Source organism: Heptranchias perlo, chromosome 4 (genome assembly GCF_035084215.1).
Source record: "Heptranchias perlo isolate sHepPer1 chromosome 4, sHepPer1.hap1, whole genome shotgun sequence".
NCBI classification, from domain to species: Eukaryota; Metazoa; Chordata; class Chondrichthyes; order Hexanchiformes; family Hexanchidae; genus Heptranchias; species Heptranchias perlo.
In genome coordinates this window covers 70,303,559-70,323,229 of record NC_090328.1, presented here as the reverse complement: position 1 = coordinate 70,323,229, position 19,671 = coordinate 70,303,559, and the positions used below count along the sequence as shown (strand labels likewise).

General features: G+C 41.1%; 1 protein-coding gene across 2 annotated transcripts in view; it reads left to right on the top strand.

The window, feature by feature from the left end:
* The window catches only part of LOC137321010 (exopolyphosphatase PRUNE1-like), a 186,541-nt gene that overhangs the window by 152,680 nt on the left and 14,190 nt on the right, over positions 1–19,671 (top strand). Inside the window, exon 7 of one of the 2 annotated variants that reach the window (XM_067983106.1) lies at positions 15,999–16,361. The exons of the other annotated variant lie outside the window; for it this stretch is intronic. Within the exon in view, the coding sequence (XP_067839207.1) occupies positions 15,999–16,010 (12 nt within the window). The 3' untranslated portion in view covers positions 16,011–16,361. Of the gene's footprint in view, positions 1–15,998; positions 16,362–19,671 lie in introns of those variants that run through there. 2 annotated transcript variants of the gene reach the window in all.

The following is a 19,671-nucleotide window of genomic DNA, read 5'->3' as shown; positions in this document are numbered from 1 at the left end:
ATCATCATTATACATAGTTCTGGGTGATATTTTGACTTATGCAAAGAGCACATAAACAGTGGGAAGATATGGAGCGACTATTTCCTCTGGTGGAGTAATCAAGAACAAGGGGACATAATCTTAATATTGGATCTAGGCCATTCAGGAGTGAAATCAGGAAGGACTTATTCACACAAAGGGTAGTGGAAATCTGGAGCTCGGTCTTCCAAAAGGATGTGGATGGTGGGACAATTGAAATTTTCAAGACTGAGATTGATAGATTTTTGTTAGGTATAGGTATCAAGGGATATGGATCAAAGGTGGGTAAATGGTGTTGAGGTACAGATCACCCAGGATCTAATAGAATGACAGGTGGTGTTTGACTAACCTGATTGAATTTTTTGAGCAGGGAGCAAGGATGGTCGATGAGGGTAATGCGTTTGCTGTAGTGTACGTGGATTTTAGCAAGGCTTTTGACAACGTCCCACATGGCAGACTGGTCAAAAAAGTAAAAGCCCACAGGATCCAAGGGAAAGTGGCTAGTTGGATCCAAAATTGGCTCAGTGGGAAGACGCAAATGGTAATAATTGACTGGTGTTTTTGCGACTGGATGGCTGTTTCCAGTGGGGTCCCGTAAAGCTCAGTAGTAGGTCCCTTGCTTTTTGTGGTATATATTAATGATTGGTGGGGGGGGGCTTGATCAAGAAGTTTGCAGGTGATACAAAAATTGGCCGTGTGGTTGATAGTGAGGAGGAAAGCTGTAGACTGCAGGAAGATATCAATGGATTGGTCAGGTGGGCAGAAAAGTGGCAAATGGAATTCAATCCAGAGAAGTGTGAGGTAATGCATTTGGGGAGGGCAAACAAGGCAAGGAAGTACACAATAAATGGGAGGATACTGAGAAGCGTAGAGGAACAAAGGGACCTTGGAGTGCATGTCCACAGATCCCTGAAGGTAGCAGGACAGGTAGATAAGGTGGTTAAAAAGGCATTCTGGGATACTTTCCTTTATTAGCTGAGGCATAGAACAAAAGAGCAGGGAGGTTATGCTAGAACTGTATAAAACATTGGTTAGGCTACAGCTTGAGTTCTGCGTACAGTTCTGGTCACTACATTACAGGAAAGATGTGATCGCACTAGAGTGGGTACAGAGGAGATTTACGAGGATGTTGCCAGGGCTGGAGAATTTTAGCTATGAGAAAAATTGGATAGGCTGGGGTTTTCTTTGGAACACAGGAGGCTGAGGGGAGATGTAATTGAGGTATATAAAATTATGACGGGACTAGATAGAATGGATAGGGAGGACCTATTTCCCTTAGATGGGTCAGTGACCAGGGGGCATAGATTGAAAGTAATTGGTAGAAGGATTAGAGGGGAGCTGAGGAGAATTTTTTGCATCCAGAGGTTGGTGGGAGTCTAGAACTCACTGGGTGGTAGAGGCAGAAACCCTCAACTCATTTAAAAAGTACTTGGAAGTGCACTTGAAGTGCCGTAACCTACAGGGCTACGGACCAAGTGCTGGAAAGTGGAATTAAACTGGATAGCTTTTTTTCGGCCGGCACGGACACGATGGGCCGAATGGCCTCCTTCTGTGCCGTAACTTTCTATGATTCAATCATTGAATGATGGAGTAGGTTTGAGGCCCTGCTCTTGCTCTTATGCCATAATTTCCTGGGCCATTTACGCTCAGAATAATGGCGTACGCTGTAGATGCGCCATTGCTTTGGTGCAAGTTTTCAGGAATTTCCAGGCCCAATGTCATATGCTATAAAATAAACTAGTTTTAGAATGTAAAAATGTGAGAGAGGACTTTTTTTGTACAGATCTCTGGTACCTTAACCCAGACTCAGCAAATGAATCTATGTAAGCTGATTGAGAGGAGCTGCACCTTTAGTGATGCTTCCTCCAGTTAGGGCAACTTTTGTTTGTCCCATAGCCAGTTTCTTTCCTTCAAATTGTTATAGTGAGCAGAACACAAAACACACGGGTAGAAATTGGTATAGGTTGTGCCCTTTTTTCAGAATGTAAAACGAGCACAAATCATAACAATTTAGCAGTGGGACAGCCTGCGCCCAATCTATGAAGGCATCGTTCCCACTGCTAAATTCGTGGGGCCTATTTTATAGGAGTCCCTGGCAGGACCTGCCACACTTAGGATTCTTCAGCTGCCCCCATGGCTGTCAACGAAAAGTAAGTTGTAAACATTTTTTTTAAAACCAATCCTGTGGATCCAGGAGGCACAGGAGTATTCCCCCTACTCCTCAGACACTGTGATTGCCCCAAACCCCCTCCTGGGATTTTGGCAAGGCAGATGGCTCTAAATTGTCCCATTGAGGGAGCTGCCTGTGGAGGTGCAGCTACTGCCAGCAGTTCGTCTCGAGTATGTGGATGAGGTCCGAGGAACAATTTCTGTTGATCTTTGGGCCTCTTGGTTGGGGTACGTGCAGCACCGAGTCAGAGTCCGAAAATAGGAAGAACTACATTTTTGGTGGTTACAGCATCGGGGCAGGACTAACTGAGGAATTTCCAAGCCGTATCTTGAAATGGGAGGCAGGAAATGCCTGAGAGCCTGTCAACAAAAGACAGACAGCTGTATCTGTGAAGCCTTGAGTGTAAGGGAGGTGGGCATGATGATGGTGGCAGGGGTATGCTGGAAGGGTTTCGCTATATCACCAAGCAGTACATGGTTGTGCAAACGCGATATACTTTTTTTTGGGTTGGGAGATCAGTCATCCATTTTGGGAGATTTCTGCACAATCTGGGAGGGTTGGCAGCTCTAAGTGTGCTCTCTAGCCCTACAAAAATCTTGTGGCCCGCTGCTGGCTTGTTCTTGCCCCACAGGCATCTGCTCCACTGGCCCCCCTCCCCGCTACAGGCCTTACCTGCCAGCGGGCTGCATGCAGCAACAAGTTTACTTTGCTCCTCCAGTTGGTGCCCCCAGCTTGTCAAAAAATGTTAATGGAGCCCAAACCTGAAAGTGCTCCTGACTGATATGTTGGGTGGGCAACACAGGTACAGCACCGATGTTGTACCCATTTTGTGCCCAACCTACAAGTCTCCCCATTGTTTTTATTTTAAATATTTCAGTAGCCTGAAATGCTGCTGCTCTCTAAATGAGCATCAAAACTTTAACTTCAGTATAAAGGCCCATTAGATTACTCTTAATTCTTACCATACCATTTTTAAAAAAAAATGATGAATTGCCTCTTACCAAAGCAATAATTTCTCTGTAAAATCCTTTCTCACCTCTGGTATAGATTATTCCAATAATTTCCTGGCCGGCCTCCCGTTCTGTACCCTCTGTAAATTTCAGCTCTTCCAAAACTCTGCTGTTGATATCCTATTACAAAATAAGTCCTATTTTATCATCACCGCTGTCCTTACTGACTACATTGGCTCAGAGTCTCCCAATGTCTCAAATTTAAAATTCTTATCTTTGTGCTTAAATCCTTCCATGGCCTTGCTCCTGCCTATAACTGTAACTACCTCCAGCACTACAATCCTCCTCCTGTTCTCTCCGTTCCGCTGACTCTGGCCTCTTGTGCATCCCCTCCCTTCGCTATACCATTGGCAGTTGGGCCTTCAGCTGCATAGGTCCCACTCTTTGGAATTCCCTCCATAAGCCCCTCCGATTTTCAACCTCTCTCTCTTCCTTTAACACCCTCTGTAAAACCAACCTCTTTGACCAAGCTTTTGGACACCCTCCTAATCTCTTTCTCCCTTTGGTGTGCTGTCCTTTTTCCTCTGTGAAGTGCTTTGGGGAATTTTTCTATCTTAAAGCTGCTATATAAATGCAAGTTGGTATTGTTGATGTACAGAATGTTCTTGTTGATTATTGTCAAATGTAATCCTTCTGAAACTATTTGAATATCAATTGTATTGAAGTCATATGCAATATTTGGCTGAAAAATTAAAAGCAAGCTGCTAATGTCAAAAAATAGTGTGTTCAACATGATGTGGAGGATAAATAGCAGAGATTGGTGGTTTATGCAATTTAAAAAAAAAAGCTGTGTGGCACTTGTTGGTCATTGTGGTACCTATGACGGGTGGTTTCCTTGTGTTTTTTCCAATGTTCTTCTCTCTTGAAGCTGTTGACTACTGTTAGGGTGCATTACCATCAGCTCTCCAGTACTTGGCGCGATTCTTTGTGTGAGTCTAGGTGGTGTAGGGATATTCACCATGGAAGGTTCATACTGCTCTCATCTGACATCCACATGTGCAATTATTCAAGGGGGACGACTGCATAGTGATCAGAAGTGGGACTCCGGCCTGATTCTCTTTCCTACCACCACCGCCCCCACCCCCACCACCACAGCTGAAGCTAATGATAATCCTCCTAATATGATCTTGGAAACTCAGCACAGACCAGGAATGAAAACGGAGGTTTTCGGTCTGAATGGCTTGGTTATACGTTGCCAATGCAGTCATTGGAAGAACTCAAACAGTTTGTTTTGTACAAACCACCACACTGGATGCGTATACCATTGAAACAACTTTTTAAAACAGCTTGCAAAGTTGAAACTAATTTTGTCAGTTCTCTGCAAATTTCAAGTTTATGTACCAATAGGTTGTAGATTTACCTGAAAACAGCAACAAAAAAACTAAGAGTAATTTAAATTTTTACCAAGTGAACATGTTAAAATAGTCATCTTAACTATTGGGACCAGATAGTTGATGAAAGACGAAACCATTCTCTCAATTTGAAGAAAAAGTTTAGTGGTGCCATAAATCCTTGGTATAAATCAAATGCACACTCTATAAAAATAATGAAATCACAATAGAAAATTGTCAATATAATGGTGAGTAGCTGAGGTTAGGGCATCTCCATGAACTCATAACATGGGGATGTGTGTGATTTATTCAGTTAATTATTCCTTAACCTTGTTACAATATTTTTCGAAGTGGTTTCTGAATCTGTTTACAAATCTGTGCGCTGCTCGGCAACGTGGCATTTTGGTGACTCTCTCACCTTGATTTGGGCTGTGATGGTTGCTCGATGGAACTCAATACAGCACAAGATGTTGGGCCCAAAAAATGCGCAGATCTGCTCTACCAGCTGGTGATCTCCACTTCTGACCCCATTGAAGTATCTGGGGTTAGGAGGAAGTCACTTCACTATCATGCCAGTGGTGGATGATTGCACCACTGTGGATGGCAGTTATATAAATCTCTGGTTAGACCCCATTTAGAATACTGCGTTCAATCCTGGGCACTGCATCTCAGGAAGGATATATTGACCTTGGAGGTGGTGCAACGCAGATTCACCAAAATAATACCGGGGCTAAAAGGGTTAAATTATAAGGACAGGTTGCATATACTAGTCTTGTATTCCCTTGAGTATAGAAGATTAAGGGGTGATTTAATTGAGGTGTTTAAGATGATTAAAGGACTTCATAGGATAGATAGAAACTATTTCCTCTGGTGGGGGAGTCCAGAACAAGGGGACATAACCTTAAAATTAGAGCTTGGTCGTTCAGAGGTGCTGTCAGGATGCAATTCTTCACACAAAGGGTAGTGGGAATCTGTAACTCTCTTCCCCCAAAAAGCTGTTAAGGCTAGTTCAATTGAAAATTTCAAAACTGAGATTGATAAATTTTTACTAGACGAAGGTATTATCGATTAAGAAACCAAGGCGGGTAGATGGATTTAAGAGACAGATCAGCCATTATCTAATTGAATGGCTGAAGGGGCTAAATGGCCTACTCCTATTCCTATGGATGCATCTTGAACGCCTGATAGATGTGGGTGGGGGAGTGGGGATGGGTAATGTGGCGCTCGTAAGCTGCTAGAGCAGCTACTGGCGCCACTGACTTAGTAAAGATTCTTTGCAGGCCTAATTGTCCCTCTTTAGAAAGGGTCTGATCTACCTGACATGCCGGCAATTTTTTGGTGGAGGGGTCCACTTCCACCACTTTGTGTGCTGGTATGCCAGTAAACAGGGCACTCAGTGGAAAGGAGGCTGGAGATTGAGGAAATTCCTGCGTGGTAATTCCCCCCGCCACTCCGCCTCAAAACAGAGCCTCAGCCCTTCCAATGTCATGAGCCATGATTGGGAAGGATGGAGGTTCCGCCCCAAATGGACCTTGATCGAAACTGGCAAAGTAGCCAGGGATCCAACAAATCTAGGACCTGGACCCAACAAATCCGGGACCTGGCCGATTTCCTGCCCCCTCTGCTGCACACCTGGTGGACTTACTCTGGGAGTGGGGGGGCTTAGGCCCTACAGAAATTCAGGGCCATCATGTAATAACTTCGAAATCAAATCAAAATATAGAATTGCTTGATAGAAAAGTAATTACCTATGTTTTAGCTCCACCTAGTGACTGGATTTAAGCAGTTTCTTTGTGAATGCTCAGTTGTATGTTGGATGTAATTCAACTGCAAGTTCTGCTCTGTGTTAATTATCTCACAGAATTCACTCACAGCTTTCAGATTGTCAATCTGCCTTTGGTGTTGCAATGATTTTGCCTTTACTTGAATACTTCAGAACTTGTAATAGAATAGATAATTTACTAAACAGCAGCAGTGTCAAAACATAGATATTTGGGACTTAGATTATAATACACCATGCTGCATTGAGTTTGCTAGCCTATAGAAGGTTGTAAAATAATATTTTAGTTGAAAGTGGTTAGTTAAAAAATTCAGTATTGATGGATTTTAATGCTGTTTAATCATGAATTGTTCATCTTGAGTTCAATTTTACAATTTGCCCTTCATTCTAGTGTGCTACTCTGCAAGCATTATTAGTTATTCAGGAAAGTGTAATTTTTCTATGGTGGTTTTGTTCCATGACTGATTGTTTTCTCCAGTATAAGGAAATAATTACATTATAAGGGCAGAAGCACTCAAAGCAACCACAAAATAAAGCATTTTCTTTCCGTTATCAACTTTAATTAGAAAATTAAAACAAAAAGTCTGAACTCAAGACAAATGTCGTGATATTTTTTTGTAGCATGCTTTGAAAACAGCTTTTGTTTGATCTAAGAATTAATCTTGTAACTTATTTATATATAGAAACATAAACATAGAAGCAGGAGTAGGCCATTCGGCCCTTCAAGCCTGCTGCGCCATTCAGTATGATCATGGCTGATCCTCTATCTCAATACCATATTCCCGCTCTTGCCCCATACCCCTTGATGCCTTTTGTGTCTAGAAATCTATCTAGCTCCTTCTTAAATATATTCAGTGTCTTGGCCTTCACAGCCTTCAGTGGTAGAGAATTCCACAGGTTCACGGCCCTCTTAGTGAAGAAATTTCTCCTCATCTCAGTACTAGATGTCCTACCTCGTATCCTGAGACTGTGAACCCTCGTTCTGTACCCACAGCTAGGGAAACATCCTCCCTGCATCCAGTCTGTCTAGCTCTGTCAGAATTTTATATGTTTCAATGAGATCCCCTCTCATTCTTCTAAACTTGAGTGAATACAGGCCGAGTCGACGCAATCTCTCCTCATACGACTGGCCTGCCATCCCAGGAATCAGTCTGGTGAACCGTCGCTGCACTCCCTCTATGGCAAGTATATCCTTTCTTAGTTAAGGAGACCAAAACGGCACACAATACTCCAGGTGCAGTCTCACCAAGGCCCTGTATAACTGCAGTAAGACATCCTTGCTTCTGTACTCAAATCCTCTTGCAATGAAGGCCAACATACCATTTGCCTTCCTAACTGCTTGCTGCACCTGCATGTTTGCTTTCAGTGACTGGTGTACTAAGACACCCAGGTCCCTTTGTACATCAACATTTCCCAATCTATCACCATTTAAAAAATACTCTGCCTTTCTGTTTTACCTTCTGAAGTGGATAACGTCATATTTATCCACATTATACTGCATCTGCCATGTATTTGCGCACTCACTCAACTTGTCTAACATGGCTAACATTTAAGGAACGAATGCATGTATTGCAATAATTATACATTCCTTTCTGGCGCAAAAACACAAAAGGAAAAGTGGCCCACCATGGCTAACAAAAGAAAGTAAGGATAGTATTAGATCCAAAGAGAGTCATATAAAGTTGCCAGAAAAAGTAGCAAGCCTGAGGATTAGGAGCAATTTAGAATTCAGCAAAAAAGGACCAAGAGATTGATTAAGAGGGGAAAAATAAAGTATGAGAGTAAACTTGCAAGGAACATAAAAGCAGACTGTAAAAGCTTCTACAAGTATGTAAAAAGAAAAAGATTAGTGAAGACAAATGTAGGTCCCTTACAGTCAGAAACGGGAGAATTTATAATGGGGAACAAGGAAATGGCAGAGCAATTAAATAAATACTTCGGTTCTGTCTTCACGCAAGAGGACACAAATAACTTCCCAGAAATGCTAGGGAACCAAGGGACTAGTGAGAAGGAGGAATTTAAGGAAATTAGTATTAGTAAAAAAATAGTGCTGGAGAAATTAATGGGTCTGAAAGCCGATAAATCCCCAGGGCCTGATAGTCTGCATCCCAGAGTACTAAAAGAGGTAGCCATGGAAATAGTGGATGCATTAGTTGTCATCATCCAAAATTCTATAGATTATGGAACAATTCCTGCAGATTGGAGGGTGGCAAATGTAAGCCCACTATTTAAAAAAGGAGGGAACGAGAAAACAGGGGATAACAGATCGGTTAGCCTAACATCAGTAGTAGGGAAAATGCTAGAGTCTATTATAAAGGATTTGATAACTGGACATTTAGAAAATATCAACGGGACTAGACAAAGTCAGCATGAATTTATGGAAGGGAAATCATGTTTGACAAACCTACTGGAGTTTTTTGAGGATGTAACTGGTAAAATAGATGAGGGAGAACCAGTGGATGTGGTTTATTTGGATTTTCAGAAGGCCTTTGATAAAGTCCCACATAAGAGGTTAGTGTGCAAAATTAAAGAACATGGGATTTGTGGTAATATACTGGCATGGATTGAAAATTGGTTAACAGACAGGAAACAGTGAGTAGGAATAAATGGGTCTGTTTTGGGGTGGCAGGCGGTGACTAGTGGGGAACCGCAGGGATCAGTGCTTGGGCCCCAGCTATTCACAATATAGATCAATGATTTGGATGAGGGAACCTAATGTAATATTTCCAACTTTGCTGACGACACAAAATTAGGTGGGATCGTGAGTTGTGACGAGGATGCAAAGAGACTTCAAGGTAATTTAGACGAGTTGAGTGAGTGGGCAAATACATATTGTACATGAATTTTGAACATATCTAGTTATATACCATAGAATAATTTTCCAGACCTATCTAGCATTTTGATAACTGTTTAAATAGTTAATCTTCTAATTATTGGCCAGATAAGCTTAGTCTCAATAACTGATGCAGCCATTAAAATAACCGAATAGAAATATTGCATATTTTTTTGGGAATGGGAAAAAGCTACTTGCCTAATCAGTTTGTCCCTTTTTGATCTCAATCCCATGTATCCACACTCTAACCCTATTCCTCAACCCCTTCCCTCTTGAAACACGTCTAATTGCTTTTATACTCCATCCCCCTAGAAATAAGGCCAATATTCCGTTTGCCTTCCGGATTACCTGCTGCGCCTGTGTTGACTTCTTGTACGAGGACACCCAGATCCCTCTGTACCACAGCATTTTGTAGTATTTCTCCATTCAAATAATATTTTGCTTTTTTATTTTTCCTCCCAAAGTGGACGACTTCACATTTTCCCACATTACATTCCATCTGCCAGATTTTTGCCCATTCACCTGTCAATATCCCTTTGCAGACACTTTGTGTCCTCATCGCAACTTGCTTTTCCACCTATCTTTGTATCATCAGCAAATTTGGCCACAAGACACTCTGTTCCTTCATCCAAGTCACTGATATATATTGTAAATAGTTGAGGCCCCAGCGCTGATCCCTGCGGCACCCCACTAGTTACAGATTGCCATTTTGAAAATGACCCTTTTATCCTGACTCTTTGTTTTCTGTTAGTTAGCCAATCCTCTATTCATGCCAGTATATTACCCCCAACACCATGAGCTCCTATCTTGTGCAGTAATCTTTTCTGTGGCACCTTATTGAATGCCTTATGGAAATCCAAATATACTGCATCCATTGGTTCCCCTTTATTCACCCTGCCTGTTACTTCCTCAAAGAACTCTAATAAATTTGTCAGACACGATTTCCCCTTCATAAAACCATGTTGACTCTCCTTGATTGTATTATGAGTCTCCAAATGTCCTGCTACTACTTCCTTAATAATGGATTCCAGCATTTTCCCAATGACAGATGTTAGGCTAACTGGTCTATAATTACCTGCTTTCTGTCTCACTCCCTTCTTGAATAGGGGTGTTACGTTTGCGGTTTTCCAATCCGCTGGGTCCTTTCCAGAATCTAGTGAATTCTGGAAGATTACAACCAATGCATCCACTATCTCTGTAGCCACTTCCTTTAAGACCCTCAGATGCAAGCCATCAGTTCCAGGGGACTTGTCAGCCTTTAGACCCATTAGTTTACCTAGTACTTTTTCTCTAGTGATAGTGATTGTTTTTAGTTCCTCCCTCCCTTTTGCCCCTTGATTTTCCATTATTATTTGTATGTTATTAGTGTCTTCTACTGTGAAGACAGATACAAAATATCTGTTCAAAATGCCCTATCAAACCCTTTCATAATCGTAAAGACCTCCATCCAGTCACTCCTCAGTCTTCTCTTTTTTTAGAGAAAAGAGCCCCAGCCTGTTCAATCTTTCCTGATAGGTATAACCTCTCAATTCTGGTATCATCTTAGTAAATCTTTTTTGCATCTTCTCCAGTGCCTCTATATCCTTCTTATAACATAGAGACCAGAACAGTTCACAGTATTCCAAGTGTGGTCGAACCAAGGTTCTATACAAGTTTAATGTAACTTCTCTGCTTTTCAATTCTATCCCTCTAGAAATGAACCCCTGTGTTTGGTTTGCTTCTTTTATGGCTTTATTAACCTGTGTTGCTACTTTGTGATTTGTGTGTCTGTACCAGATCCCTCTGCTCCTCTACCTCATTTAGACTCTTATTATCCCAGCAATATGTGGCCCTCTTATTCTTCCTACCAAAATGTAATACCTCACACTTATCTATATTGAAATTTATATGCCAATTACATGCCCACTCTGCAAGTTTCTTAACGTCCTCCTGTATTTTGTTACAGTCCTCCTCGGTATTAACTATACCCCTCCCCCCCCAATTAGGTGTCGTCCGCAAATTTTGAAATTGTACTTCTGATTCTCGAGTCCAAATCGTTTTATGTAAATGGTGAACAACAGTGGTCCCAGCTCCGATCCTTGTGTAACACCACTTCCCACCTTTTGCCAGTCTGAGTAACTACCTTTAACCCCTACTCTCTGTTTTCTGTTTGTAACCAACTTGCTATCCATTCTGCTACTTGTCCCCTGACTCCACATGCTCTGACCTTAATCGTGAGCCTACTATGTGGAATCTTTATCATAGGCCTTTTGAAAATCCAAATATATTACATCTACTACATTACTCTTGTCTACCTTTCTATTACTTCTTCAAAGAATTCATTAAGGTTGGTCAAGCATGACCTTCCCTTTTGAAATCCGTGCTGACTATGCTTCATTAAATTTTAGGTTTCTGGATATTTTTCTATTAAATCTTTGAGTAAGGATTCCATTATCTTTCCTACTACCGAAGTTAAGCTAATTGGTCTATTGTTCCCTGGACTGGTTCTATCTCCCTTTTTAAATATAGGAATCACATTAGCTGCCCACCAGTCCTCTGGCACTATTCCCTTTTCTAATGAGTTTTTATATATATGTAATAGTGCTTCTGCTATCTCTTCCCTAACTTTTTTAACATGCCTGGATGCAATCCATCCGGACAGGGACCTTATCCTCTCTAAGTTTGATTAGTTTATCAAAAATCACCCCTCTTTCTATCTTAAATGTCTTTATATCCTTTTTGATCTCTTCTTCTAATGTCATGCCCACCTTGTTAGTCTTTCTGGTAAATACCGAGGCAAAGTAATTATTTAATATTTCTGCCATTTCGCTGTCATTACCTGAGAGTTTATCTTATGCATCCCTTAGTAGCCCTATCCCTATCCTGATTTTTCTTTTGTCATTTTTGTGCCTGTAGAATACTTTACTATTTCTTTTTAAATTCCTTGATAATTTAATTTTGTAGTTTCTCTTTGCCTTCCTAATTGTTTGTTTTTTAACTTCTGACCTTTTTGTATTCCTTTTTATCATCCTCCCCTTTGTTGTCTATGTACTTAGTGTATGCCTTTTTCTTTAGTTTCAATTTTTCCCATATTTCTTTATTCATCCATGGTGTATCATTACTGGCTAGTTTTTTCTTGCATTTTAGTGGGATACATTTCTCCTGGACTATCTTGATCACCATTTTAAATGTTTCCCACTGCTGCTCTATTTCTTTGTTTATCAGTAAATTTTTCCAGTTTATTTTCCCTAGTTCCATTCTCATCCCCTGAAAATCAGCTTTTTCCAATTTATTAGTCTGGTCTTTGTCTAACTTAAGTCTTTCTCAATCTTTACCTTAAACCTTATTATGTTGTGATTGCTGTTGTCTAGATATTCTCCTTGCTTCGGGGAATATACTTGAGTTGTTTTGTCCAGTATAGCGTTTTTTGTTGTTGTGTCATGGCTCTTGTGATGTTTCCCCATTGAAGAGCATGCAGTGAATGAATAGGGGAACAAATATTGGTTATTAGGACTTGAGCACAGTGGGAAGTTTGTTTAGTTCTATTTTAAATGGCATTTTTAAGCCTTTTTTTATGATTCAGCTGAGCACCACCAGTGAGTTTTTTTGTCGGAAAGTTCCAGTTAAGTTTTTTCTCACAGATGAATGGTCACTTTGTTGAGGTAGTACAGGGCAGTTTGTGTCCTTCAGGGGAGAAAGGAGGAATTGAAGGAAATACAAAGTTGCAGAACCTTGTCTTTGCAGAAATATAAAATTAATTAGGTGTGTGTTTTGAAAACTATAAAGAAGCTTGAGTACTTAAAAGGTTAAATAGTGGGATATTTGAATCATTTTTTTTCTTAATATATGCATTTGAACCAGTTAAAAACAGCACCTACCAAACCTTTTTTATGATTATACAGTAAGTTTCTGCCTTGGGTGAAAAAATGTTAAATGCTAATAGATTTTGATAGAGACGTCAAATCTAAAGTTGTTTATAGATAACAAACTTTTGTCAACAACTATAGCCTAGAAATTCCTGGTCCTGTACAAATCCAAGGTAAATGTGGTTATTTAAGGGCTTCCATTAAACTTATTCAGGATGTTACTTATTCTGAGCAAGTACATGCCTGTACAACAGACTTCCACAGGGAGCATTCGCACCAGATTCACAGCTGGAAGTAACTTAAAGTGCTTCAACAGCTATTTAAATGGAGCTGGCCCAAAGTGGAGGAAATTTCAAGTCCTTAACATTATTGGTGTGAGAGCATAGAGGTACTTTGGAGCATGAAGCCAAAGGTCTTCCCCAGGGCTAGTACCACTCTACGCTTATTATGGCTCATCCCTTACATACACGCACACACACTGCAAAGTCCTCATTGTATCTGTGTACTGCTTTTATCTGTGGATGCTGCACATCCTAGGGTCCTGGATAGCTACATGGGTGCCAACAATGACCTCATGTACTTTCGGAAACCCAGTAGTGTGGTGAAAGTAGAGAGCCCTGTCATGCTGCTCTTGCTGTTCAATGGGAAAAGAGATTAAATGTTTTCCCTTCTGAACAGATGGCAAATAAAACCATCAAAAAACCAATAGCATTTTGGACTTTATAAATAAGAGTATAAGAGCAAAAGGATTATGAAAAATTTGTGGAAGGCAGTGGTTGTTTTCAGCTGAATGACTCTGTGCAGTTTTGGGTGCCCCATTATAGAAAGGATATTAAAGCCACAAAGGGCATGCAGTGTAGATTCACTAGGATGATATTGGAAGAACACTGGGATGATACCCTGACTAGAAGGTTCATCGAAGGGACCAGACGAATCCTTACCTCTTCACCTTAACTCCTCGTCAAGGAACAGTCCGGGGTTTACTCGTTCTATGCCTAAGAGTTAACAATGACTCAATTTGGCTCACTGAAGTATCTCACGTCAACCAGTTCAGATTATATTAGCATTTACACTACCAACCTCCCAACAGGATCAGCAGAAGCTACTGAGTGAATGAATTGTCAAAAAGTCAGACAACAAAGTCATGAACTACAGTTGTTTATTAACCTCAGAATCCTATTTAGCAGCGCTTAAACATTGTGCAAATAAGGTTAATTGATTAATAAATAATGGATTACAAAGGGAGTTATATCACAGTAATTCTGCATTAACTGCTTGCTGATTATATTTTTACTGTTGAGCTCAGTGTTGGAGATTGATATAAATTGATGAGATTAATTCAGCATTAGATTCCTTAGTTGGATGACAAGTTAACAACATTAAATTGGCAGTGTACTGAATAGATTAAAGTCTCTATGGTCGTAGTTAGCAATTTTTCTTGAACTTATACAACCGTGTCATTTTGAATGGAAGAACTGGTGATCTCATCATCTTTTGGACGGATGGGTTAGCCTTCTGAGATGTCAGAGTGATGAGCCTCCATCTATAGAGGAGCCAGCCATTTCTTTTGGATCCTCCTGGGTATAGTCACCTTTCAGGCTGGTAGCTGTATCTGGACTAGCTGACTTAAATATCACCACACTTGGAAAGCTTGTACATCTAAGTGACACACTATACGTGCCTGTATCTGGCTGGTATAGCTGTACAATCTTAACTTCTGTACTTTCCTCTCGATTTTATAGAGACAGCCTTTTTTTATTTGTTCATGGGATGTGGGCGTCGCTGGCAAGGCCAGCATTTATTGCCCATCCTTAATTGCCCTTGAGAAGGTGGTGGTGAGCTATATGTTCAAGACAAAGAACTCCTACACCTTCTACGACAAAGATAACTAACATAACTAGAACTAAACTAAAAACTAAGAACTAAAGACTTTAATGTCAAAACACTTATGTATCTTTAATTTCCAAAGAATTCTGTTGAACAATCTGTATGACATGTGTTAGAAGAGTTTAGCCCTTCTGGTGTTAATCACCTCACACAGCAATGTTGGTACCCCTGATGATCTCCAAGTCAATCAGCAGCAGCACCTAGACATGTCAGGTTATTTGTTTATTTCCTTGCTTCTCAGTTCTTTGCTCACAAAGGGTCCAGCACAGATCCAGATAAGTCAGGACATCTTTATGTGCCCCTTAATGAGCCATCTCTGGACTTGTGGTATTAACGGCTTTTTTCTATCACCAGTAAAGAATATATTTTTGTATAAACCTTCATGGTTTAACTAGTTTTAGACCTTTCCTTTCTCAGTATTCAGCCTGACTACTAACTCCATTTTAAGGACACATTTAAGGCAATTCCTAGGGCATTTCTCCTACAATATCAAGGATGAGAAACTATAGTTACAAACAGAGACTTGAGATACCAGAGCAGAGAAGGCCAAGAAGAGATTTAGTGGAGGTTTTAAAAATTATGGTTTTTGATAGGGTAAATAGACAAAGACTATTTCATCTGGTTAGGGAGTCAGTTATGAGGAGTCACCAATTTAAAATTGTCACTGAGAGTAAGGAGAGAGGTGAGGAGAAAAAAAATTATTTGTAGGGTTATTAGTACATTGAATGCTTTGCTACAGGCAATGGCTGAAGCAGAAACAATTGCATCTTGTAAGTGAAATTAGATAAACATTTGAAGCAGAGGTGGGGAGAAAGCAGGGCAGTGGGATTAGTTTTAGATTGTTTTAGCAAAGAACTAACACAGATGGGTTGAATGGCTTCCTGTGCTGTAAATTAATACTGTGTAGTTCTATAGTTCTAAGTACGGTGCAGAATGGGCAGAAAGTGAGTCACTTGAGAAACTTCGAAGCCATATGGACATTTCCCATACGAGTTTTCAGAACTTAAAACTGTCCATGGCAAAAAAAAATAGAATCAAAGTGATTACAGATATGATGAAACAAAAATAAATACTGGGATGTGACATTTTGCGAACAAAATGCTAATGATTGTTTTCTGTTTCAGTGGTTACTATAAAAGGACCTTGGCCACTATAATCAAGAAGCTGGACTTTGCTGTAACCCGTTCTTGCAGAGTTGTGTGATGCCGAGGATTAACAATTACCCTACTTGTAGTAGTCTGTTTATATTAAAGGTAGCTCCATGCAATGCTGCACACTTTTTCTGCATAGGTGGATATTACTCCTGAAGTTGTTTTAGGCTAAAGCAAGTGATATATTTTTCTTATGTAAGTCACTGCAATTCAAAGTAATTCACTGTATGTGAAGCACTTTGAAATAGTTTTGAGAGGTGTAATAATATATTTAAATGCATTTAAATTAAAATTCTTATTTATAATTCAGTGGAAATATGAAGTACAAAATAAATCAGCACATAATATTGAACAAATATTAAAAATAATTATAAGCAAAATCAGTAATGCGTTAATTACCTTTTTTGAGAAATGTCATTAAATATTAAATTCTCTGGATTGGCAAATTCTGCCTCACTTTGAACTCTTACCTGTGTGTGTATATAATGTACGTATCTGGTTACAGAGCTCTCTTGATGAAATTTAGGAACTCAGTGAACTAAAATACATTACAGTTTAATAACCTGTTTGGTGTTGGAGGCACCAGTTCCATGAAATTTCAGTAATTTATTTTCTTAGGCAAAATGCAAGAAATCCCTTTTCAGCAAGCAGATGGGTTCCCAGGTAAATCGCTAAGAATTTTTAATTCTGTGGGAGGTCTCCTGATCATCTGTTGTAACTTCAGCAGATCTATAGAAAGCCCAGAGAAATTTCGAATCCTTTTACGTCATTTCTCAAGGGTTTCAATGGATCTTCTGAAGTTATAGTGGAAGATAGTGAGAACCCCTGCAGAAATTCATGAACCTGTCAACATCATGAACATTATATAAGTACAACCTAAAGACTCACAACTTACCATGGTCTCTATTTCATCATTTCAATTTAACCTGCAGTTCTGCAGCACTCGTGGCATCACTTAGAATTTCGAGTCTCTCTTCCATCTCCAGTTGCCTGCCTGCTTCTTTTGTTTTTATTGCAAGAAGCCAAGTTCTGCCTCTTTTTGATTTTTCCCCCTTCCAATTTCCCTCTTAGACATTTTATACCAACTTCTGACCAAAAGGAAGTGTATGTCCTTATGTTTATTCTGATACCGCTGCTGCTTACTTTAGCTCTTCTCAAATGTTTTGACTTTTGATTAAGTGTGGCCAAAAAAAAATTGGCAGTGGAGAAAAGAAGCCAGGGGTTATCTTTGCATTCTGGGACAATCCTGGAGTAGTAAGCGGTTTTTGCAGAGGAGGGCAGAGCCCGATAGTGCTTGATGTGGCCCAGCCAGATCAAGCAATGAATGGCTAAACCAGTTGGGCATATATGTTCACATCTGCGCCCCTTAGATTTAAGGGAGCGAGGATGAGGGAATGATTGAGCAGATAGACAGCTGCAGAAGTGTTGTGGTGAATGGAGGGTCAAAGACTAAACAGTTAGGAGTTTGAAAGTGTTTTTGTAAGTGACTTGGGGGAGAGTTTTTATTTCAGGGTGGACACAGAAGGAGGAGGGGTTGGAAGGGGAATGTGAGCGATGATGGCCTTGTCAGCGATTGAGACGATGGAAATAGGGAGCTGCGGGCAATGGCAAGGTTGAGGGAGTGACCGTGAGTATGTGCAGGAGAGTTTATAAGAAGGGAGAGGTTAAAAGAGAACAGGAGAATAGTCAGAGAGAGGGCAAGTTGAGCTGAGCACAATGCAGGGGCTGAAGAAGGAAAGGAGTGACGACATCTCAGTGAGAAACTTGTATGGGGCTTGGGAAGGCAGTGGAGAACACGGATTTTAAAGGACAGGTGAGAGGGGTGGAACAAGTTGAGGTGGTCAAAGGAGGAGAAGGTGCCATAGGAATGGGTGGACAGACCAAGGTGAGATTTGGTGACAACTGCCACTGTGGTGGTTTGAGTGGGCCAGGTAATGAGGATATCGCCAGGTAACGAGGATTCAGTAAGGAGAAAGGTGTCATCATCATCCATAAGCTAAGTTTCCATCAAGGCCATCATGTCAATGTAATCATCCATAATAAGGTCATGGATGCAAAGAAAGAAAAGAAAGAACTTGCATTTGTATAGCCACTTTCACAACCTCAGGACGTCCCAAAACGCTTCACAGCCAATGAAGTACTTTTGAAGTGTAGTCACTCTTGTAATGTAGAGATGCACTACAACCAATTTACGCATATTGCCCAATCTGATCTGTGGCAAGGACCTTGTCCATAAATGAATAGATATTCTGGAGGGAGATGCGGAGATGGGTGATGAATGATGAATGTTGATCCTATGGCAGAGTCCATGGGGGAAATATTGGATAAGGACTGTTTTTGGGTGCAGGTAGCGTAATGCGCTATTACCCCGCACCCAATGATCCCTGCGCAAGCAGGACGCGAATTTCGGCCGGCCAGAGTACTGACCTGCAATCAGCATTCCATTCCGGACCTGGCATGTGGAATCAGTGCAATTCGCACTTTCCACCAGCACGGGCTGCCCAATCTCGTAAAGGGAGGATGTTTCTCAGAAATCTCATAAAGGTAACTGGTACCTGTTGTTTGCTGAAAATTACAGTCCACTGTCTGCATGGAGTCTGAACGGAGATCAGACATCGCACATGTAAAACACAGATGCAGGTCCCATCCCTATAGTTACACAGTGATGAGTTATGTTAAAACATTGAATAAAGGTTGCGTACTATTAAATCCCACATCCTCCAATCTGCACACCAGATCTCACCAATCTGCCGATCTGAGTTGGTACCAGGCCTGCAAAAGTGCGTGCTCTGAGGTTCTCTGCTGAGACCTTGGTGCAAGAGGTGGACAGAAGGAGGGACATCCTATATCCGGAGAGTGGGGGGTGGGTGCAAGAAGCCCTCCAGACATATATCCAAAAGGCAGCGGGAGACAAAGTCAATGTCAGGCGCACAGCATCATGAACATGAATGCAGTGCAGGAATAAGTTCAATGCTTTGACATGAGTGGTCAAGGTGAGTGAGGTCAACTGTCAAGTGGCGTCTCCTACCAATTGCACCACGCACTACACCACCCATCAACCACATACCAACAAACTCTTTCCACCAGTACTCAACTCTTCCAACCAGATGCTTCCTCTCACCCTTACAAGTTACCACAGTTTCAAGTCGCCCACCCACAACTCTCAGGCCACACACACTGGCAGCTATTCATAGAGTCATAGAGTTATACAGCACGGATAGAGGCCCTTCGGCCCATCGTGTCCACGCCGGCCATCAAGCCCTGTCTACTCTAATCCCATATTCCAGCATTTGGTCCGTAGCCTTGTATGCTATGGCATTTCAAGTGCTCATCCAAATGCTTCTTGAATGTTGTGAGGGTTCCTGCCTCCACAACCCTTTCAGGCAGTGAGTTCCAGACTCCAACCACCCTCTGGGTGAAAAAGTTCTTTCTCAAATCCCCTCTAAATCTCCCGCCTTTCACCTTGAATCTATGTCCCCTTGTTATAGAACCCTCAACAAAGGGAAAAAGCTCCTTAGTATCCATCCTATCTGTGCCCCTCATAATTTTGTACACCTCAATCATGTCCCCCCTCAGCCTCCTCTGCTCCAAGGAAAACAAACCCAATCTTCCCAGTCTCTCTTCATAGCTGAAGCGCTCCAGCCCT